General features: G+C 53.0%; 1 protein-coding gene across 5 annotated transcripts in view; it reads left to right on the top strand.

The window, feature by feature from the left end:
- LOC116955358 (uncharacterized) overlaps nt 1–24,582 on the top strand; it is a 378,574-nt gene that overhangs the window by 222,403 nt on the left and 131,589 nt on the right. For all 5 annotated transcript variants that reach the window (XM_076053062.1, XM_076053060.1, XM_076053059.1 and 2 more), the window contains 7 exons: nt 587–640; nt 1,821–1,865; nt 9,777–9,830; nt 13,821–13,928; nt 14,202–14,255; nt 18,802–18,855; nt 22,569–22,613. In XM_076053062.1, the coding sequence (XP_075909177.1) occupies nt 587–640; nt 1,821–1,865; nt 9,777–9,830; nt 13,821–13,928; nt 14,202–14,255; nt 18,802–18,855; nt 22,569–22,613 (414 nt within the window). The remainder of the gene's footprint in view (nt 1–586; nt 641–1,820; nt 1,866–9,776; nt 9,831–13,820; nt 13,929–14,201; nt 14,256–18,801; nt 18,856–22,568; nt 22,614–24,582) is intronic.

Below are 24,582 nucleotides of genomic sequence, written 5' to 3'. Positions count from 1 at the left end.
GGTGAAACATTTGCAATGTTAACAAGTACATAGGGTTTGATGAAATAAAGTAAGTTGTGCGTTACGTGCCCCCGCGCTTAATTTGTGTCTTCAATGATTTACAGTACCTTCCAAAAACATTCTGGCCATGTCTCGCCACCCCAAGAAAGGGCATCTCGCAACCCCCAGTGGGTGCAGCGTGCACCTCCAGCTTAAGAAGAACCGCTGCTCAAAACGCACATCGATTCTAAAAGCGGAGGGAAAAAAACGCTACCACGGGGGTCGGGGTCGAACTCACGACCTCCTGCGTACCAGGCGTTGGAGTTAACATCTCCTAGCCACCGCAGCGAGATGTTAGAACCGCGCCGCAGATCGCGAGACCATGGGGATTCCGTGCCCTGGCAGACGAATGCGTTCAAGTTCTAATCCCGGTCCCTCCGACTCTCCCGCCCCGGTTAGACAAAAATAACGTTTCGAAACTTGGAACTCGAGAAACTCCGTACGATTGTGTCAACTTCGCTAGAGCGAGAGGGAGGGCTCCCTCACTGGACTGGCCTGCCTGTCTCACTCATGCTGCTCGGTGTGCCGTGTGCCTCTCTGTCGACAGGGCCCTTTGGGTCCCCAGGGCCCCGTGGGTTACCCGGGTCCACGCGGCGTGAAGGTACGTTAGTTTAAACGCGTGTGCGCGAACACGCAAACACGGACGCCGCCGGCCGAGGCGGTGGCGAGTGATCTCGTGATCCGGAGGTCGCCGGTTCGATCGCATTGCCTCGGCGCCATTGCAGCCGAAACGATGGAGCATGTGTTTTATATTTCATAATCAGAAATATTTACGTGTGTGTGTGTGTGTTGAACTTGGTTGGCACCGCAGATGGTAAATGTTGTGGATTTGCTCTCCAACATACCGCTGTGTGGCAGAGCAAATCCATTGACGGTAAATGTTGTGGATTTTCCCTCCAACACACGTTTTGTTTACGTGACAAACACTACTAATTGGCTGCGTCGGGTGGGGGCAGGTTTAATGACACATTTACATATTTACGAGGTCTAACCCCAAAACAAAACCTCTATCGCGGATGATATTGGTCGTGAAAGCCCGCCACGTGTAAAATCTAAATAAAAACAAATCAGTCCTCTATGCCTTCCTCCCAAACCTGTCCCTTCACGTTAAAAGTAAAACCAAAACCAATCAACAAATGTTTTTTTTTGCGAACACCCCATCGGCCACACGACCCCGCCTGTGCTTGGGCGTGCATCGCTTCGGCAGCATTGGTTCCATACGCGAGCACAACTCTGGAGCGGTTTCGCCAAACGGAGTCTCCCGTCGGCAGAGGCTCGCGTCCGCTCGAAGCAATCCTGGCGAGCTGCCCAAGATGTTCAATGGCGAAGGAACCCCGGTCTCAGGCCTCAAATGAGTGCCCGGCGCGGTGTGTCATGCGTCGGCACTGGGGGGAGACAAAGGCGGCCGGGGCTCAGTTGCTTGCCGCAGCGCCCCCTTGCGTTGCCGCTCGCTGACACGCACTTGCCCCAGCGGCCTGTTAGAGGCTACACGGGGCACATTTGTCTCTGTACGTTGCAGCATTAATAGGTGCTGGGACTCGCGGGCAGCACTTGCCCCAGCAGCCTGTTAGAGGCTATATAAGGCACTTTTGTCTTTGTACGTGCTAACATTGATAGGTTCTGCGACTCGCTAACAGCACTTGCCCCAATTGCCTGCCAGAGGCTACGCGCGGGAGAGAGGTGGGGGGGGGGGGGTGGCGAATCTTCATCTCCCTCTCTCTCTGTGTGTGTGTGGTGTGTTTTGTATTTTCCTTTTGATGTTGTTCTCCGCTCTCCCGTAGGGGGCGGAAGGAGCACGGGGGATGAAGGGCGACAAGGGAGACAAGGTACCCCCCCCCTTCCCCCCCACCCCCCCGGTGTATCAGTCTGTGGGTCTTCCTCCTCGTCTGTGGGTGTCTGCGTATGTCTGTCCTACGAGATGTCCCTGAGACTTGCGTAGACACCGCCCGTAGTCTCGTGAAGGCTGAGTTGTCATGAAGCCGGGGTCTGTCAGTGTGAGTCTATTGGTCCCTGTCTGAGTCTATGGGTCTCTATGCAAGTCTATGGGTCTCTATGTGAGTCTATGGGTCTCAATGCGAGTCTATGGGTCTCTATTGCGCGTCTATGGATCTCTATGGAAGTCTATGGGTCTCTATGTGAGTCTATAGATCTCTATGTGAGTCTATGGGTCTCTATGTGAGTCTATGGGTCTCTATGTGAGTTTATGGGTCTCTATGCGAGTCTATGCGTCTCTAAGTGAGTCTATGTGCCTCTATGTGAGTCTATGGGTCTCTATGTGAGTCTATGGGTCTCTATGTGAGTCTGTGGGTCTCTATTGCGAGTCTACGGGTCTCTATGTGAGTCTATGGGTCTCTATGCGAGTCTATAGAGCTCTATGCGAGTCTACAGGTCTCTATGTGAGTCTCTGGGTTTCTATGTGAGTCTATGGGTCTCTATGTGAGTCTATGGGTCTCTATTGCGAGTCTATGGGTCTCTATGCGAGTCTACGGATCTCTATGCGAGTCTACAAGTCTCTATGCGAGTCTATCGCTCACTATGTGAGTTTATGGGTCTCTATGTGAGTCTATGGGGCTCTATGTGAGTCTACGGGTCTCTATGTGTCTATGGGACTCTATGTGAGTCTATGGGTCCCTATGAGAGTCTATGGGTCTTTATGTGAGTCTATGGGTCTCTATGTGAGTCTATGGGTCTCTATGTGAGTCTATGGGACTCTATGTGAGTCTATGGGTCTCTATGCGAGTCTATGGGACTATATGCGAGTCTATGGGTCTCTATGTGAGTCTATGGGTCTCTATGCGAGTCTATGGGTTTCTATTGCGAGTCTATGGGTCTCTATGTGAGTATATGGGTCTCTATGTGAGTCTATGGGTCTCTATGCGAGTCTATGGGACTCTATGTGAGTCTATGTGTCTCTATGTGAGTCTATGGGTCTCTATGCGAGTCTACGGATCTCTATGCGAGTCTACAAGTCTCTATGCGAGTCTATGGGTGTCTATGTGAGTCTATGGATTTCTATGCAAGTCTATGGGTCTTTATGTGAGTCTATGGGTCTCTATGTGAGTCGATGGGTTTCTATGTGAGTCTATGGGTCTCTATACGAGTCTATGGGTCTCTATGCGAGTCTATGGGTCTCTATGTAAGTCTATGGGTCTCTATGTGAGTCTATGGGTCTGTATGTGAGTATATGGGTCTCTATGCGAGTCTATGGGACTCTATGTGAGTCTATGGGCTCTATGTGAGTCTATGGGTCTCTATGCGAGTCTATGGGTCTCTATGCGAGTCTATGGGACTCTCTGCGAGTCAATGGATCTCTATTGCGAGTCTATGGGGCTCTATGTGAGTCCATGGATCTCTATGCGAGTCTATGGATCTTTTTTGAGAGTCTATGGATCTCTATTGTGAGTCTATCCATCTTTATTGCGAGTCTATGGGTCTCTATGTGGGTCTATGGGTCTGTATGTGAGTATATGGGTCTCTATGCGAGTCTATGGGACTCTATGTGAGTCTATGGGCTCTGTGAGTCTATGGGTCTCTATGCGAGTCTATGGGTCTCTATGTGAGTCTATGGATCTCTATGTGAGTCTATGGGTCTCTATGTGAGTCTATGGGACTCTTTGTGAGTCTATGGGTCTCTATGCGAGTCTATGGGACTCTATGCGAGTATATGGATCTCTATGTGAGTCTATGGGTCTCTATGCGAGTCTATGGGTTTCTATGTAAGTCTATGGGTCTTTATGTAAGTCTATGGGTCTCTATGTGAGTCTATGGATCTCTATGTGAGTCTATGGGTCTCTATGCGAGTCTATGGGTCTCTATGCGGGTCTGTGGGTCTCTATGTAAGTCTATGGGTCTCTATGTGAGTCTATGGGTCTGTATGTGAGTCTATGGGCTCTATGTGAGTCTATGGGTCTCTATGCGAGTCTATGGGTCTCTATGCGAGTCTATGGGACTCTATGTGAGTCTATGGGACTCTAAGTGAGTCTTTGGGTCTCTATGTGAGTCTATTTGTCTCTATGCAAGTCTATGGATCTCTATTGCGAGTCAATGGGTCTCTATGCGAGTCTATGGGGCTCTCTGCGAGTCAATGGATCTCTATTGCCAGTCTATGGGTCTCTATGTGAGTCTATGGGTCTCTATGCGAGTCTATGGGTTTCTATGTAAGTCTATGGGTCTTTATGTAAGTCTATGGGTCTCTATGTGAGTCTATGGATCTCTATGTGAGTCTATGGGTCTCTATGCGAGTCTATGGGTCTCTATGCGGGTCTGTGGGTCTCTATGTAAGTCTATGGGTCTCTATGTGAGTCTATGGGTCTGTATGTGAGTCTATGGGCTCTATGTGAGTCTATGGGTCTCTATGCGAGTCTATGGGTCTCTATGCGAGTCTATGGGACTCTATGTGAGTCTATGGGACTCTAAGTGAGTCTTTGGGTCTCTATGTGAGTCTATTTGTCTCTATGCAAGTCTATGGATCTCTATTGCGAGTCAATGGGTCTCTATGCGAGTCTATGGGGCTCTCTGCGAGTCAATGGATCTCTATTGCCAGTCTATGGGGCTCTATGTGAGTCCATGGGTCTCTATGCGAGTCTATGGATCTTTTTTGCGAGTCTATGGATCTCTATTGTGAGTCTATCAATCTTTATTGCGAGTCTATGTGTCTCTATGTGGGTCTCTGGGTCTCTATGCGAGTCTATGGATCGCTATTGCGAGTCTATGGATCTCTATTGTGAGTCTATGGATCTCTATGTGAGTCTGGGTCTCTATGCAAATCTATGGATCTATATTGTGAGTCTATGGATCTCTATGTGAGTCTGGGTCTCTATGCGAGTCTATGGATCTCTATTGTGAGTCTATGGATCTCTATGTGAGTCTGGGTCTCTGTGCGACTCTATGGATCTCTATGGGTATCTATGTGAGTCTATGGGTCTCTGTGTGAGTCTATGGGTCTCTATGCGAGTCTGTGGATCTCTTTTGCGAGTCTATGGATCTCTATTATGAGTCTGTGAATCTCTATTTGAGTCTATGGATCTCTATTGTGAGTCTATGGATCTCTATGTGAGTCTGGGTCTCTATGCGAGTCTGTGGATCGCTATGCGACTCTATGGATCTCTATGGGTCTCGATGTGAGTCTATGGGTCTCTGTGTGAGTCTACGGGTCTCCGTGTGAGTCACTGGTGACCCGGCTGAGACCATCAACTCACCGCACTACAGGAACCCGGTTTCACCACAGGAGGCGCGGAATCCAAACCGGGGCTCTGAGCGGTGGCCGGCTCCGTGTCTCGGATGTCCGTCATCCTGAATGTCCATGAGGCCTTTTCAGAATGGAACAAATCGTTTGGCGATGCCGCCGCTGCTGTTTGCTGCTGCGTTGGCAGTGGAGCACAAACAACAGCAGCCGCAGCGACAACAAGGCGACACGCCCGTAAACAGGCACGGTGTGGCTCTAAAAATACACGTGTTTAATGGGTGATGTTGCCGCTATTCTCGAAAGCGCAATGCGTAAACAAATAGAAAATTCGAGATGTACTTTTTTATTTTTTTTATCAGTTTTGTCCAATTATTGACGGACGTGTTGAGCCGCCGCCACCGCCGCCGCCGCTGCTGCTGCTGTTGTTGTTGTTTTGAAACGGACGCCCTTCGTCAATCCACACCCCCGTCGCGTCGCGTCGCGCGTGCGGCTGAATCCTCGTGGGGACGTGCGTGGTCGGGGATGAATCCCCGGTGCCTCCGACGCCGCGGGAGAGGCCGTCGGATGCCGTCGGAGGCCGTGGCGGGGGGCCTTGGTGGGCGACAACACCCCCCCCCCCCACACACACACACACACTTGCTGAGCCAGGAGAAGCTTTTGTTTTCATCCCAAATCCTCCCTCGTTCGTGCCGTACGTCGCAAACGTGCTGACATTTCGGACGGCGTGACCGCTACCTGTTGCAGCGACGGTGTGGGGCACACGGCAGTCATCAAAGCAGTGGGGGGGAGGGGGGGTATTTGGTATCTGGGGGGGGGGGGGGCACAGGAACAGCTTTCACGAAGGGGAGATGCTTTGGGGTCATCGTATTACTGTTTTTGTAGGTGTGTGTGTGTGTAGGTGTAGTGTGTAGGTGTGTGGGTGTAGTGTGTAGGTGTAGCGTAGGTGTAGTGTGTAGGTGTGTAGTGTGTAGGTGTAGTGTGTAGGTGTGTGTGTAGGTGTAGTGTGTAGGTGTGTGTGTGTTGGTGTGTGTATGTGTAGTGTGTAGGTGTAGTGTGTAGGTGTGTGTGTAGGTGTAGTGTGTAGGTGTGTGTGTAGGTGTAGTGTGTAGGTGTAGTGTGTAGGTGTGTGTGTAGGTGTAGTGTGTAGTGTGTAGGTGTGTGTTTGTAGGTGTAGTGGGTAGGTGTGTGTGTGGGTGTAGTGTGTATGTGTAGTGTGTAGGTGTAGTGTGTAGGTGTGTAGTATGTAGGTGTAGTGTGTAGGTGTGTGTAGTGTATCGGTGTGTGTAGGTGTGTGTGTGTAGGTGTAGGGTGTAGGTGTGTGTGTAGTGTATCGGTGTATGTAGGTGTAGTGTAGGTGTAAGGGGTAGTGTGTAGGTGTAGTGCATGTGTGTGTAGGTGTAGTGTGTAGGTGTGTGTGTAGGTGTAGTGTGTAGGTATGTGTGTAGGTGTGTGTGTAGTGTATCGTGTGTGTAGGTGTAGTGTGTAGGTGTAAGGTGTAGTGTGTAGGTGTAGCGTGTAGGTGTGTGTGTAGGTGTAGTGTGTAGTGTGTAGGTGTATAGTGTGTAGGTGTAGTGTATGTGTGTGTGTAGGTGTAGTGTGTAAGTGTGTGTGTGTAGGTGTAGGGTGTAGGTGTGTGTGTAGTGTATCGGTGTATGTAGGTGTAGTGTAGGTGTAAGGTGTAGTGTGTAGGTGTAGTGTATGTGTGTAGGTGTAGTGTGTAGGTGTGTGTGTGTAGGTGTAGGGTGTAGGTGTGTGTGTAGTGTATCGGTGTATGTAGATGTAGTGTAGGTGTAAGGTGTAGTGTGTAGGTTTAGTGTAGGTGGAAGGTGTAGTGCGTAGGTGTAGTGTGTGGGTGTAGTGTGTGGGTGTAGTGTGTATGTGTAAGGTGTAGTGTGTAGGTGTAGTGTGTAGGTGTGTGTGTAGTGTGTAGGTGTAGTGTAGGTGTAGTGTAGGTGAAGTGTGTAGGTGTGTGTAGCTGTAGTGTGTAGGTGTAAGGTGTAGTGTGTAGGTGTAGTGTGTAGGTGTAGTGTGTGGGTGTAGTGTGTGGGTGTAGTGTGTAGGTGTAAGGTGTAGTCTGTAGGTGTGTGTGTAGGTGTAGTGTGTAGGTGTAGTGTGTAGGTGTGTGTGTAGGTGTAGTGTGTAGTGTGTAGGTGTAGTGTGTAGGTGTGTGTGCAGGTGTGTGTGTAGTGTATTGGTGTGTGTAGGTGTAAGGTGTAGTGTGTAGGTGTGTGCGTAGGTGTGTGTGTAGGTGTAGTGTGTAGGTGTAGTGTGTAGGTGTGTGTAGTGTGTAGGTGTGTGTGTAGGTGTAGTGTGAAGGTGTGTGTGTGTGTGTGTAGCTGTAGTGTGTAGGTGTGTGTGTAGGTGTAAGGTGTAGTGTGTAGGTGTAGTGTGTGGGTGTAGTGTGTGTGTGTAGTGTGTAGGTGTAAGGTGTAGTGTGTAGGTGTAGTGTGTAGGTGTAGTGTGTAGTGTGTAGGTGTGTGTGTAGGTGTAGTGTGTAGGTGTGTGTGTAGGTGTGTGTGAAGGTGTAGTGCGTAGGTGTAGTGTGTAGGTGTAGTGTGTAGGTGTGTGTGTAGGTGTAGTGTGTAGGTGTAGTGTAGGTGTAAGGCGTAGTGTGTAGGTGTAGTGTGTAGGTGCGAAGTGTGTAGGTGTAGTGTAGGTGTAAGGTGTAGTGTGTAGTGTGTGTAGGTGTGTGTCTAGGTGAGTGTAGGTGTAGGAGGAGTTGGAGACGCTGCTGCTGAGACTGGAGCGTGCCACTAAGAGGTAGGGCCTTACCATCAGCCCCACCAAAACTAAGCACCTGCCTGGGTATTTTGTACCATCGGACACTCCACCCCCACAACTCCCAATCGGTGATGGGGCAGTTGTGGAGAGAGTGAAGAGTTTCCCATACCTGGGCAGTGTGCTTATGACTGGCTCCAGTTTAACATCAGAGGTCTCACTCCGAATTACTCGAGCGGCAATATCTTTTCATTGTTTACGTAACGCTGTGTGGAAGCTACCTGGTCTGTCGCTCCGCACTAAGCTTCAGGTCTTCTCGGCCACGGTCATTCCCTCCCTTCTCTACGCTTGCGAAACGTGGACCCCCCTAATGGAACATCTTCGCCGGTTAGAAACATTTAGGCTGGCCTGCCTACGATCCATCCTGGGTTTAACCAGGCTGGATTGTGTGAGGAGCTCACATATCCTTGAAAGATCTGGGCACGGTCCCATCGGTGAGCTCCTCCGGCAGGCAAGGCTGCGTTGGCTGGGTCATGTAGCCCGCATGCCCAGCCACCGCATGCCGAAACAGCTTTTGTTCGGCTGGATCGAGGGGACTAAGCGGGCGCGGCACGGGTTAGAGAAGAGATGGAGTGACGTGGTACAGGAGGACGTGGAGCTGAGTGGACTTGCCGATGACTGCTACCAGCGGTGTCAAGATCGGCCTCTGTGGAGGAGGCTCGTGAAGGACGCTACTGGGCAGTTGGAGGTAGTCGCCCTCCAACAACAACGGAGGGCGGAGGAGCGACGCTCAGAACAACGAGCGGAGCGCCGGGTGGCTAAAGCACAGCTGGTTGGCACAGTAGGAGGCACAGGTGGTGCATCAGCTAGTCATCTCAGTCAGTCGACCCGTGGCACCTGGGTCTGCCCCTTGACCTCCTGCCAGCGGGCGTTCGACACTTCACGTGGCCTCAGGGTGCACATAGCCTGGCACAAGCGTCGTGGTGACGTCACCGCCACTTAGTGGCGAATGGCGGTTGTTGTTGTAGGTGTAGTGTGTAGGTGTGTGTGTAGGTGTAGTGTAGGTGTGGTGTGTAGGTGCGTAGTGTGTAGGTGTAGTGTAGGTGTAAGGTGTAGTGTGTAGGTGTAGTGTAGGTGTGTGTGTAGGTGTGTGTGTAGGTGTAGTGTGTAGGTGTGTGTGTAGGTGTAGTGTGTAGGTGTGTGTGTAGTGTATCGGTGTGTGTAGGTGTAGTGTAGGTGTAAGGTGTAGTGTGTAGGTGTAGTGTGTAGGTGTAGTGTGTAGGTGTGTGTGTGTAGGTGTGTGTGTAGTGTGTAGGTGTGTATGTGTAGGTGTAGTGTGTGTGTGTAGGTGTGTGTGTAGTGTGTAGGTGTGTAGTGTGTAGGTGTAGTGTGTGTGTAGGTGTAGTGTGTAGGTGCTCGCGGAACCCGGCCCGCCGAGTTCGATTCTCGCTCACGGCCAACACCAGTGACGATCATCAGAACCGGTCCTGGGCCTCCCCTAGGTCAACTCGGCCTCAAATGAGTACCTGGTGCGGTGTGTAAACATCGCCACTGGGGAGACAAAGGCGGCCGGGCCTAGGTGATGCTCGCTAACAGCACTTGCCCCAGCAGTCTGTCAAGGCTACACGGGGGGAACATTTGTGTGGGTTGTGTGTCTGAGTGTGCACGACTCCCACCCTGCATTTCACTCCGCTGTAATTCATATTTCAAGTCTCGTGCCCGTTGCGTTATTCTCTTTTAGACTGTCACGGCTGCGAGATAAATTATTTATAACCCTTAAAATAAAAAAAATAAAAACTTCACAGCTTGGATGTTTTTCACCCCGTTTCCAAAGGGAGAAGATGGTTTCCCCGGATTTAAAGGCGACATGGGTCTTAAAGGCGACAAGGTGAGATGCCACATTTAACATTCACCCGCGCGTCAGCCTGCCTCCTTATTTATTTACTTCACGTGTCCTCCATTATTTATTTCGTGGTGTGTGGCGTGTGTGTGTGACGTGTGTGTGACGTGTGTGTGGCGCGTGTGTGTGTGACGTGTGTGTGTGTGACGTGTATGTGTGGCGTGCGTGTGTAGTGGCGTGTGTGTGTGACGTGTGTGTGTTGTGTGTGTGTGTGGCGTGTGTGTGTGGCGCGTGTGTGTGTGTGTGTGACGTGTGTGTGTGACGTGTGTGTGGTGTGTGTGGCGTGTGTGTGTAGTGTGTGTGTTTAGTGTGTGTGTGTAGCGTGTGTGTGTGGCGTGTGTGTGTGTGTGACGTGTGTGTGGCATGTGTGTGTGGCGTGTGTGTGTGTCGTGTGTGTGTAGTGTGTGTGTGGCGTGTGTGTGTGTAGCGTGTGTGTGGCATGTGTGTGTGTGTGGCGTGTGTGTGTGTGGCGTGTGTGTGTGTGGCGTGTGTGTGTGGCGCGTGTGTGTGTGTGTGGCGCGTCAGTGTGTGTGGCATGTTTCTGTGTGGCGCGTGTGTGTGGCGTGTGTATTGGTTTTTTTTTAAGGCCGTAGGTCTCAGTAGTGACAGCGAGAGAGAGAAATATGCAGAGGAGAGAGACAGATGACAATACAATGATAAGTCCTCGCCTCCATGGCTTCCCACCGTGCGTTGTGTTTGAGAAACGACTGGCACAGTGACAGATGGGCGTAACGGATCAGTATGGTTATCAACCTATTAGTCTATAGATACATATATCGATGGACAGATACACAGGGCCGGCCACGATTGCGGTAGCAGTGTTTTTGATAGCAGCGCGTGCCTCGCAAGCAGAAATCACGGCAATTCTAGATTTAAAGCTTTCGTGACTGCTAGGATCCATACTCATTGGTTCTATTGGTAAAAAAAATAACAACATGACTTTACCCAATAGAACCAAAGAGTATAGAAATTACGGCACCCATCCACGCCGGGCTTTCAGGTTATCTAGTCAGACCCCAGGCACTTGTGCTCTGTGGGCCCTCGGTGGTAACTTTCCAACAGTCGTCACTGTTTGCTGCTCACCAACGTCGCTACTGCTCCCGCCGCTGTCACTCCGATGTGTCCGTCGTTTTAGTCCGCGCCCTCGTTCGACGGGGAGCGAGCCGAGTGCCGCAGATGCTGCGACTCTCCTTTTACTCAAGGAGATATCTTGGGTGGGAAAACAAAAAAAATGTCGTTCCAACAACACGAAAAACAACGCGGTCGCATTTTTTTTTCGTCGGCCCTTTAGTTTCCGGAGGCCCTAGGCACAGTGCGAACTCTGGCCTATTGGATAAGACGGGCCGTGGTGAGTGGGTGAGTGGGTGGGTGAGTGGGTGAATAGGTGAGTGAGTGGCTGGGTGAGTGAGTGGGTAAGTGAGTGGGTGGCTGGGTGAGTGGGTGGGTAAGTGAGTGGGTGGCTGGGTGAGTGAGTGGGTAAGTGAGTGGGTGGCTGGGTGAGTGGGTGGGTAAGTGAGTGGGTGGCTGGGTGAGTGAGTGGGTAAGTGAGTGGGTAAGTGAATGGGTGGCTGGGTGAGTGAGTGGGTAAGTGAACGGGTGGCTGGGTGAGTGGGTGGGTAAGTGAATTGGTGCCTGGATGAGTGGGTGGCTGGGTGACTGGGTGGGTAAGTGAATGGGTGGCTGGGTGAGTGGGTAAGTGAATGGGTGGTTGGGTGAGTGGGTGGGTACGTGAATGGGTGGCTGGGTGAGTGAGTAAGTGCATGGGTGGTTGGGTGAGTGGGTGGGTCCGTGAATGGGTGGCTGGGTGAGTGGGAAAGTGAATGGGTGGCTGGGTGAGTGGGTGGCTGGGTAAGTGGGTAAGTGAATGGGTGGCTAGGTGAGTGGGTGGGTACGTGAATGGGTGGCTGGGTGAGTGGGTGGCTGGGTAAGTGGGTAAGTGAATGGGTGGCTGGGTGAGTGGGTGGGAAAGTGAATGGGTGGCTGGGTGAGTGGGTGGCTGGGTAAGTGGGTAAGTGAATGGGTGGCTAGGTGAGTGGGTGGGTACGTGAATGGGTGGCTGGGTGAGTGGGTGGCTGGGTAAGTGGGTAAGTGAATGGGTGGCTGGGTGAGTGGGTGGGAAAGTGAATGGGTGGCTGGGTGAGTGGGTGGCTGGGTAAGTGGGTAAGTGAATGGGTGGCTGGGTGAGTGGGTGGGAAAGTGAATGGGTGGCTGGGTGAGTGGGTGGCTGGGTAAGTGTGTAAGTGAATGAGTGGCTGGGTGAGTGGGTGTCTGAGTAGGTCCTAGGCACAGTTCCTCTTGTAGCCTATTAGATAATACTGCTATGGTGGGTGGGTGAGTGGGTGAATGAGTGAGTGGGTGAGTGGGTGGGTGAGTGAATTGGTGGCTATAGGCACAGTGTCTACTGTGGCCTATTGGATAATAAGGCCCTGGTCACAGTTCGTATCCTGACCCAGGTGCTTCACTCTGCGGAGTTCTGTCTCTTTGTCCCACCTCCCACCCGTCTTCTGCGTGGGTTTCGTCCTCCTGCCACAACATCAACACCAACATTGTGGAACTGGTATTGGCCAAAATATCACAATGCTGAAACAATAACTAGCACATTACTCAATTGGCACAGCAGCAGCAGCAGCAGCTTCATCACTTTCTGAGAAAACTAAGCCAGGACCGTTCCTGGGTAAACAATCATCATCGTAATAATAATTATGATAATCTGTTGTTTATTTACGTATTATTTACTTCCTGATGGGAAGCATTTTGAGAAAACAAGTTTCTCTGTGAATGTAACTCAAAATGAATCTTTGATAGCGTCGCTGCGGACAATATAAATAACTATTTGTAAAAGAAAATAAATATAAGCCGGCGATTTCTTTCCTTAGGATCTGTAATGCACGTTTTTTTGGGTTAGATCGCGCAAATATCCGCCGGCGCCCGACGCAGCCAATCGGTGTGTGAGGTTCGTGCCACGTAAACTAAAACGTTGCCAGTTCGTGACGAGTTCAGCGCAACACCGTTTGTGTGTTGGAGGGTAAAACCCACTGCAACGCTCACAATTCGAGCCCCACGGCCTTCTGGGGAGTGATTACATTCAGCAGCCGCCGGCTCAGCGCGAGCATCCTCTGAAACGGTTTCGACACGGAGTGTCTCATCAGTGGACCCGGGCTTACTTTGAATCGGTGCTGGTCAAAATAAAAAAAAAATTGGAATAATCTGCCCCGGTGTTCGGAATCAGAATGTGTTCTTCATGCTGGAGGAATCCAATGAGCTCCAAAGCTCGTTTTGGTCTCGGATGTCAGAAACTTAGAACAGCAATCAATGCAAGAGGGCCATGGGAGTGCAGAGGGTAGGTCAGGACCCTCTGTGTTCGATCGGCATCTTAGTTTGACGCAAAACGATACAATATCGAAAATGACCATTTTTTTATAATTTTAGATAACAACATTATTTTTCATGAGCTGGGTTCGATTCCCTATCAGGGCCAACATCAGTGGCGAGCGAAATCTGAGTCGATCCGACCACCCCCCCCCTCCCCCCCTCTTCCTTGCCCCTTCACTAAACCCAAGCTGACCAGGATGGTGAAGTATGGACTTCATCCACCAGTGGATTGACAGAAGGCTGCCATTCACGGATAATCATCTCGAATGATCATGACGACGATGACGACGATGATTATGAACCAACCGAACCTGTGGTGATGGGCCACGATGAGCACAGTGTTGATAAACAATTCACGAATTCGGCTCGTGATGAGGATGACGATTGCGAATAATGCGACGATGACAATGATGACATCAATGATGACACTCGCTGATGATGAAATAGTAAGGATTATGATGACGACGATGCAGTATTATAACAAGACGATGATGACGAAAGTAAAGTCAATGATGACGGTGATGGCGACAATAGTACCGTGACGATGATGATGCTGATGATGATGATGTCGACGGTGACGGCGATGTTGGGGGTCTCCGCACTCAGGGTGAGAGTGGGCCCTTCGGACCGAGAGGAGAAGACGGGCCAGAAGGCCCCAAGGGCCGCACGGGCCCTCCCGGCGACCCAGGACCCAACGGACCCGCCGGAGAGAAGGTACGACGAGCAGGAACCCCTTCGTCCGTTCCAGTGACGCTGCGGTCCCAGCGCCGGCTCAACCTCCCCGACCCGGTGAACCCAGGTCATGGTTTGACATCGATGCCAGCAGTGTCCTAGTTTCACCAGGACCGTGGCAGTCAAATGTTTGCAATTTGAATCGTGCGGCAACATTGAGGCTCGCTTGATGGAGCGGCTTGCCAGGTTTGCTGATGTTTCACTTAACTCCCCTCCCCCTCCACCCCCCCCACTCCTGCCTGCCCATGTCTGCAGGGGAAGCTGGGAGCTCCTGGCCTGTCTGGATACCAGGGGCGGTTGGGACCCAAGGTGAGAGGTGGCAGGCGAGCCTTGGGGGTGTTGTCACCTGTCCTGGATTTATCAGGATCGTCATCATCGCGATCACCACCGCCATCATTACCATCGCCACCGCCATCATTATCATCGCCACCGCTATCATCATCGCCATCACCACCATCATCATCATCACCACCATCATCATCACCACGATCATTGTAATCACCATCATCATCATCACCACCACCATCATCATCATCATCACCACCGCTATCATCATCGCCATCACCACCACCACCACCATCATCATCACCACCACCACCACCATCATCATCATCACCACCACCACCACCATCATCACCACGATCATTGTAATCACCACCACCATCATCATCACCACCACCACCACCATCATCATCACCACCGCTATCATCATAGCCATCACCACCACCACCATCATCATCACCATCACCACCACCATCATCATCATCATCACCACCATCATCATCACCACGATCATTGTAATCACCACCACCATCATTATCACCACCACCACCATCATCATCATCACCACCGCTATCATCATCGCCATCACCACCACCACCATCATCATCACCACCACCACCACCATCATCATCATCACCACCATCATCATCACCACGATCATTGTAATCACCAACACCATCATCATCATCACCACCGCTATCATCATCGCCATCACCACCACCACCATCATCATCACCACCACCATCATCATCATCATCACCACCATCATCATCATCACCACCACTATCATTGTAATCACCACCACCATCATCACCACCACCATCATCATCATCATCACCACCGCTATCATCATCGCCATCACCACCACCACCACCATCATCATCACCACCATCATCATCATCACCATCATCATCACCACGATCATTGTAATCACCACCATCATCATCATCACCACCACAACCACCACCACCACCATCATCATCATCACCACCATCATCATCACCACGATCATTGTAATCACCAACACCATCATCACCACCACCATCATCATCATCATCACCACCATCATCATCACCACCATCATCATCACCATCATCATCACCACGATCATTGTAATCACCAACACCATCATCACCACAACCACCACCACCACTGTTTTTCCCCCACGCCCTCTTCACCGACCCGCACCAACGACCGGCAGACAAGTCTGGCGACAGCGGCCTCACCGCACCTCCGCCGCTTAGCACGGTTTGGCATGCGTACAGGTTTCCAAAGAAGTTCAACAACGTTCATACATAGAATGACGCAACGTGACGAAGGAGAAATCCTCCTCCTCCTCCTCCCGGTTATCCAGCAGTGGATTGGCAGGGTGCCTTAAACGGTTCGCTAAATTCCATTTCATGGAGAGAGAGAGAGAGAGAGGAGGGGGGGGTGGGAGATCATTCATTGTGTTTGATCAACGGTGGACATTTTTTTCCTTATTGCCACAGGGTTAAGAGACGAGAAACGCGCACGAATATATATGTAAATCTTTCGGGCGGTTATCCCGGGAAAATTGAATAAATAAATGTTTTATTTATACGGCTAAACGTGCTTAGAGGAACGTGAAATTGAAGCCATCTGTCTTGCGCGGAGCAAATCAGTCACAAATGTGCTTACGGTGCTCTAGGAGGAAGAAGTCTCATTGAGGTTTAAAATCTCTCTCTCTCTCTCGCGCCGCTCTCTCTCTCTCTCGCCGCTCTCTCATTCTTACGCTCTCTCTCTCTCTCTCGGCACGCTGGGCACTGGGGAACCGCGGAATCAAGCGAGCCTCGTCCGCTTGATTCCCTTGATTCCGGAGCGCCGTCGTTCGTTGAAAAAGGCGGCGAATGAAACGCCCGCTCGCTCGCTCGCTGAGCGACAACAACGCTCATACGTTGAGCGTTCACACGCTGAGCGAGCGGGCGGGCGGGCGGGCGAGAGAGACGACACAACAGCGGAACTGGTCGGGAAATCTGCGCGCAATTCCGTCGGGAGCCGTCGCCCGCGAGAAAGAAAAATAACCGGGTGGGGGTGGGGGGTCAGCGACGGGGCTTGTAACGAGAGCAGAGGACGCCCATCCCACCCCGAGCCGACACGGGCGAGCGCGGGAAATGAACGGCTCGGTGAGAGCACCTCTCCCGTGCTCTGAACCAGCCCTGCCCCCCGAGTCTCCTCGCCGTCGACAGTTTAAATTTGCCGCCCGCCCGCCCGCCCGCCGCTAAACAGCACTTGCCCCAGCAGTGTGTTCAAGGCTACATAGGGGACCTTTGTCTTTGCGTGCAGGCTGAGATGACTGACATCTGCCACATGGGCGTGTGGGGGTTCATCCAGCAGCGGATTGATCATGGCCGATGACGACGACGATATTGGCAAAGCGGTGCCAAGGGCACTGTCCCCTCTCGGTTGTCGTGCTATCGATGTTTATTTACACTTCTTCGTAGATTCCATTCCCCCAGCCCGTAAGTAACACAAGCTCCAATTAGTACCATGATGATCATCATCATCGTGATCGACGCATCTCCCAAAGCGAAAAGGTGCGCTGGGCCGACGGGAGCTCCAGGCGCGGGGAGCCGAAACGTCGGGACACCGTGCCGAACGACGCGTAGAGAGAGCGGAGCCACTGACAACTTGCCACTCACCCACTGTCACTCACCTACTGACACTCACCCACTGTCACTCACCCACTGTCACTCACCTACTGCCACTCACCCACTGTCACTCATCTACTGACACTCACCCACTGTCACTCACCTACTGACACTCACCCACTGACACTCACCCACTGACACTCACCTACTGTCACTCACCCACTGCCACTCACCTACTGTCACTCACTTACTGTCACTCACCCACTGCCACTCACCTACTGCCACTCACCTACTGCCACTCACCTACTGTCACTCACCTACTGTCACTCACCCACTGTCACTCACCTACTGCCACTCACCTACTGTCACTCACCTACTGTCACTCACCTACTGACACTCACCTACTGTCACTCACCCACTGACACTCACCCACTGTCACTCACCCACTGCCACTCACCTACTGCCACTCACCTACTGCCACTCACCTACTGTCACTCACCTACTGTCACTCACCCACTGTCACTCACCTACTGCCACTCACCTACTGTCACTCACCTACTGTCACTCACCTACTGACACTCACCTACTGCCACTCACCTACTGACACTCACCCACTGCCACTCACCTACTGTCACTCACCTACTGACACTCACCTACTGTCACTCACCTACTGTCACTCACCTACTGACACTCACCTACTGCCACTCACCTACTGACACTCACCCACTGCCACTCACCTACTGCCACTCACCTACTGTCACTCACCTACTGACACTCACCCACTGCCACTCACCCACTGCCACTCACCCACTGCCACTCACCCACTGACACTCACCCACTGCCACTCACCCACTGCCACTCACCCACTGTCACTCACCCACTGCCACTCACCTACTGACACTCACCCACTGTCACTCACCCACTGACACTCACCTACTGCCACTCACCCACTGCCACTCACCCACTGCCACTCACCCACGGTCACTCACTTACTGTCACTCACCTACTGCCACTCATCTACTGACACTCACCTACTGACACTCACCCACTGTCACTCACCTACTGTCACTCACCCACTGTCACTCACCTACTGCCACTCATCTACTGACACTCACCTACTGACACTCACCCACTGACACTCACCCACTGACACTCACCCACTGCCACTCACCTACTGTCACTCACCTACTGTCACTCACCCACTGTCACTCACCTACTGCCACTCACCTACTGACACTCACCCACTGACACTCAGCCACTGACACTCACCCACTGACACTCATCTACTGACACTCACCTACTGACACTCACCCACTGACACTCACCCACTGACACTCACCCACTGTCACTCACCTACTGACACTCACCCACTGTCACTCACCTACTGACACTCACCCACTGACACTCACCTACTGTCACTCACCTACTGACACTCACCCACTGCCACTCACCTACTGACACCCACTGCCACTCACCCACTGTCACTCACCTACCGTCACTCACCTACTGACACCCACTGCCACTCACCCACTGTCACTCACCTACTGTCACTCACCTACTGTCACTCACCCACTGACACTCTTCTACTGTCACTCACCTACTGTCACTCACCTACTGTCACTCACCCACTGTCACTCACCTACTGCCACTCACCTACTGCCACTCACCCACTGACACTCACCCACTGCCACTCACCTACTGACACTCACCTACTGCCACTCACCCACTGTCACTCACCTACTGTCACTCACCTACTGCCACTCACCTACTGTCACTCACCTACTGCCACTCACCCACTGACACTCACCTACTGACACTCACCTACTGTCACTCACCTACTGACACTCACCTACTGACACTCACCTACTGACACTCACCCACTGTCACTCACCTACTGTCACTCACCTACTGACACTCACCTACTGACACTCACCTAACCCTGTGCACTGTCGTTGCTACTGCAGGGATCTCTGGGGCTCATAGGTTTGGCCGGAGCTCAAGGAGAGAAAGGAACCCGGGTGAGTTGCGCTGCCCTCTCGCTCCCCCCTCGCTCCCCCGTCGCTCCCCCCTCGCTCCCCCCTCGCTCCCCCCTCGCTCCCCCCTCGCACCCCCCTCGCTCCCCCCTCGCTCCCCCCTCGCTCCCCCCTCGCCCCCCCCTCGCTCCTCCCTCGCTCCCCCCCTCGCTCCCCCCTCGCTCCCCCCCTCGCTCCCCCCTCGCTCCCCCCTCGCTCCCCCCTCGCTCCCCCCTCGCTCCCCCACGCCCCCCGCTCGCCCCTCCCCCCCTCGCCCGCCCTGGCTCCTCCGATGCCGCCTCAGAACCCCTAGACGGTGTGGGGGGACCCCCTAGACAGTGTGGGGGGACCCCCTAGACGGTGTGGGGGGACCCCCTAGACGGTGTGGGGGGACCCCCTAGACGGTGTGGGGGGACCCCCTAGACGGTGCGGGGGGACCCCCTAGACAGTGTGGGGGGACCCCCTAGACGGTTTGGGGGGACCCCCTAGATGGTGTGGGGGGACCCCCTAGACGGTGTGGGGTGACCCCCTAGACGGTGTGGGGTGACCCCCTAGGCGGTGTGGGGGGAACCCTAGACGGTGTGGGGGGACCCCCTAGACGGTGTGGGGGGACCCCCTAGACGGTGTGGGGGGACCCCCTAGCCGGTGTGGGGGGACCCCCTAGGCGGTGTGGGGTGACCCCCTAGACGGTGTGGGGTGACCCCCTAGCCGGTGTGGGGTGACCCCTAGACGGTGTGGGGTGACCCCCTAGCCGGTGTGGGGTGACCCCTAGACGGTGTCGGGTGACCCCCTAGCCGGTGTGGGTGACCCCCTAGACGGTGTGGGGTGACCCCCTAGACGGTGTGGGGTGACCCCCTAGACGGTGTGGGGTGACCCCCTAGACGGTGTGGGGGGACCCCCTAGACGGTCTGGGGGGAACCCCTATCCGGTGTGGGGGGACCCCCTCTCCGGCCTGGGTGGCCATGAGCACCGCTGTTTCATCCGCTTGTGGCTGTTCCACGCTGCCGGCATGCCCCGCTGATCCAACACCCTCCTCTTAGCCGCTCTCGGCTGTCGTTCCTCACGACCGAATCTGTGAGGAGGAGCAGGATGGTGATGATGATGATGAGTGTGAGATGGAATGAAGTCTCTTTAAATATGCATGTAAGCAGCAAAGCGTTTCCCCCCCTCCTCCTCGTGCTCTTCCTCTTAACAAATAAAATATATTCCTAGCCTCTTAGCCCCGCGGCTATTTTACACATCACAGGAGTGCATCTCTCCAATTCACAGTGGCCGGGGTGGGGGGCCGTGGGGTCGGGTAGAGGGGGGTAGGGGGCTAGATTAGGGGAAGCAGTTGCCAGACTTGCTTGGGGAAATTTTCAAACGCGATCGGGATGCCTGGGAAGTGAATGAATTGCAGGACCGGCGAATGTGTCTCTGTGTGAGCCTCTGAGTCTCTGTGTGAGTCTATGGGTCTCTGTGCGAGTCTCTGGGTCTCTGTGTGAGTCTCTGGGTCTCTTTGTGAGTCTCTGGGTCTCTGTGTGAGTCTATGGGTCTCTGTGTGAGTCTATGGGTCTCTGTGTGTGGCTCTGGGTCTCTGTGTGAGTCTCTGGGTCTCTGTGTGAGTCTCTGGGTCTCTGTGTGAGTCTCAGGGTCTCTGTGTGAGTCTCTGGGTCTCTGTGTGAGTCTCTGGGTCTCTGTGTGAGTCTCTGGGTCTCTGTGTGAGTCTCTGGGTCTCTGTGTGAGTATCTGGGTCTCTGTGTGAGTCTCTGGGTCTCTGTGTGAGTCTCTGGGTCTCTGTGTGAGTCTCTGGGTCTCTGTGTGAGTCTCTGGGTCTCTGTGTGAGTCTCTGGGTCTCTGTGTGAGTCTCTGGGTCTCTGTGTGAGTCTCTGGGTCTCTTTGTGAGTCTATGTGTATCTGTGTGAGTCTATGGGTCTCTGTGTGAGTTTATGGGTCTCTGTGTGAGTCTATGGGTCTCTGTGTGAGTCTATGGGTCTCTGTGTGACTCTCTGGGTCTCTTTGTGAGTCTATGTGTCTCTGTGTGAGTCTGTGTCGCTTTATGAGTCTATGGGTCTCTATGTTAGTCTATGTGTCTCTGTGTAAGTCTATGGGTCTCTGTGTGAGTCTACGGGTCTTTGTGCTAGTCTATGGGTCTTTGTGAGTCTATGGGTCTCTGTGTGAGTCTATGTGTCTCTGTGTGTGAGTCTATGTGTCTCTTTGTGAGTCTATGGGTCTCTATGTCAATCTATGTGTCTCTATGTGAGTCTATGGCTCTCTGTGTGAGTCTATGTGTCTCTGTGTGAGTCTATGTGTCTCTGTGTGTGATTCTATATGTCGCTTTGTGAGTCTATGGGTCTCTGTGTGAGTCACTGGGTCTCTGTGTGATTCTATGGGTCTCTATGTTAGTCTATGGGTCTTTCTGCGAGTCTATATGTCTGTGTGAGTCTATGGGTTTCCGTGCGAGTCTACGGGTCTCCGTACGAAGTCTATGGGTCTCTGTGTGAGTCTTTGGTTTTCCGTGCGAGTCTACGGGTCTCCGTGCGAAGTCTACGGGTCTCTGTGCGAGTCTACGGATCTCCGTACGAAGTCTACCGGTCTCTGTGCGAGTCTATGATTTTCCGTACGAGTCTCTGGGTCTCTGTGTGAGTCTCTGGGTCTCTTTGTGAGTCTATGGGTCTCTTTGTTAGTCTCTCGGTCTCTGTGCGAGTCTATGGTTTTCCGTGCGAGTCTACGGGTCTCTGTGCGAGTCTACGGTTTTCCGTGCGAGTCTACGGGTCTCTGTGCGAGTCTACGGTTTTCCGTGCGAGTCTACGGGTCTCTGTGCGAGTCTATGGTTTTCCGTACGAGTCTCTGGGTCCTCTGTGTGAGTCTCTGGGTCTCTTTGTGATTCTATGGGTCTCTTTGTTAGTCTCTGGGTCTCTGTGCGAGTCTATGGGTTTCCGTGCGAGTCTGCGGGTCATTGGTGACTAGGCTGAGGCCACCAACTCACCGAACTGGAACCCGGAGTGGAACCCAGTCTCTGACCCTCACCCCCCCCCCCCCCCCCCCCGTGAGCCACGCATGAGTCGAACCTCTGCAGCGAGACGTTGAAGGAAACAGAAAGGTGCCTGCCTTTGTCTTTTTTTTTGATTGGTCGTTATTCACGGCAAGCAATTTCCCCCCCCCCCCCCTCGATTAATGCTCAACAAAGGGCGTCATCATTCGGGGGCTTTTTGTTATCTCACATTGCAGACCCCCGCAATGTTGCCGTGTAATTAACTAGAGACGCCGGGGCGTGTTGTGGGCGGGTTGGGCTTGGAGCGGCGGCGCAACGGTTAGCGCACTCAGCTCGTCACCCATGGACCTTACACACCCCACCCACCCCCCGCCGTGTGCGTAAGAGGGGAAGCTCTGTGTTTGCGTGCGCCTGTACGCAAATCGGGGAGCGGTGGCGCGGGTGGTTAGCGCACCGCACTGCGAACCCGCCCGTGACGAATGTCCGAACCCGGCGCTCGGCCTCCGCCTAGGTCGGCTCGGCCCTCAAATGAGTACCTGGTGCGGTGTGTGGTAAACATCGCCGCTGGGGAGACAAAGGCGGCCCGGCGTGGTGCTGGCCACCCGGCCCCCTTCGCGTGCCGTGCCGGCCTTCACAGGTCTCTCTGCTCGAGAGTCTGCACGGGGAGGATCTATGTCCTTTGTTGTTGCTGACTGTCCCCCCCCCCCTGTCTCTCTCTCTCTCTTGTCTCGACGTTCCCTCTCAGGGAGAGACCGGGAAGCTGGGCCCGCACGGAGGCAGGGGAACGCCAGTAAGTGAGCAAGACTTCGCTGTGGGTGGTCCCACCGCCAGTCGATCGATGCGGATTCACTCCAGTCGCTCGCTCGCTCGTTCGCCAGAAGTCTTCATCCAGCAGTGGATTGATCCTGGTGTGATTGTTGTTGTTGATGATGATGATGATGCAGCAGCTGTGTACATGCAAAGGTCAATTGACAGACGTGTGTGTATGCCGGGATCTGGGCCGGGGTGTTTTTATAGTCTCGTTCAGAAGTTCATTTTCAATTTACATCCCACACGCGCAGACACACACACACGCTACACACACACAGATACACCATACATGCGCACAGCATTGACACACACACACATCGTAGACACACACACACAGCGTAGACACACACACACATCGTGACACACACGCCATAGACACACACCGCACACACACAGATACACCATACACGCGCACATCATTGACACACACACATCGTAGACACACACACACAGCGTAGACACACACACACATCGTGACACACACATCATAGACACACACCGCACACACACAGATACACCATACACGCACACATCATTGACACACACACATCGTAGACACACACACAGCGTAGACACACATACATCGTGACACACACACACCATAGACACACCGCACACACACAGATACACTATACACACACATCGTAGACACACAGATACACCATACACACACATCGTAGACACACAGATACACCATACACACACACATCGTAGACACACACACACACCGTAGACACACACACACCATAGACACACACACGCCGTAGATACAGACACACACCGTACACACACACACACACCGTAGACACACACACACCGTAAACACACACACACACCGTACACAGACACACCGTACACACACACACACACCGTAGACACACACACACCGTAAACACACACACACACCGTACACACACACACCGTAGACACACACACACACACACGCCGTAGACACACACACGCCGTAGATACAGACACACACCGTAGACACACACATACTGTAGACACACACACACCGTAGACACACACATACTGTAGACACACACACACCGTAGACACACACATACTGTAGACACACACACACCGTAGACACACACATACTGTAGACACACACACACCGTAGACACACACATACTGTAGACACACACACGCCGTAGATACAGACACACACCGTACACACACACACCGTAGACACACAGACACACACACGCCGTAGATACAGACACACACCGTACACACACTCGCGCACGCTCACTCACTCATTCATTTTAATAAACAATCTTCCCTGGCAATAAAAAAACAATATTTTCTTCTGACGCTTTAATTTTTTTTGGGAGCGTTGATGGAGGGGAGGGGGGGTGTAGGTGGGTGGGTGGGAGCGTTAGTGGGGGGGGGGGAGCGTTGGTGGGGGGGGGAGCGTTAGTGGGGGGGGAGCGTTGGTGGAGGGTGGGGATGTGGCGGTGTAGGTGGGTGGCGGTGGGTGGGTGGAGGTGGGTGGGGGGAAGCGTTAGTGGGGGGGGAGCGTTGGTGGGGGGGGGGGTGTGGCGGTGTAGGTGGGTGGAGGTGGGTAGGTGGGGGGGAGCGTTAGTGGGAGGGGGGGGAGCGTTGGTGGGGGGGGGGGGCACCTGAGGTGACCAATCGGGGGTCTGAATTGATCTGTAATAACGTAGGGGCAACTGATAAGGGGTTGACAACTATGCGTACGGGAGATTCACCAGGGGTGTGGGTGGCTGGGGCGGTGTCTCTACGGAGACCCAAGGACATTTACAGCGTGCCGCTTTATTCATCCGAGCACTCGGAAGCGAATTGAATCCATCAATTCGATCGGATCATTGGGGTTTATTAGTAATACATCGACATATTATTACGTGGCCAGGGACTCTATGAGATGATTAGGACAATCGTCTGAGTCCATAATTGGCAATAAGTAACGGCAAAGCGGTTTATAA

Source organism: Petromyzon marinus, chromosome 59 (genome assembly GCF_048934315.1).
Source record: "Petromyzon marinus isolate PM22_M1 ecotype Great Lakes invasive population chromosome 59, UKy_Petmar_22M1.pri1.0, whole genome shotgun sequence".
NCBI lineage: Eukaryota > Metazoa > Chordata > Hyperoartia > Petromyzontiformes > Petromyzontidae > Petromyzon > Petromyzon marinus.
This window is presented reverse-complemented; position numbering and strand designations above follow the sequence as displayed.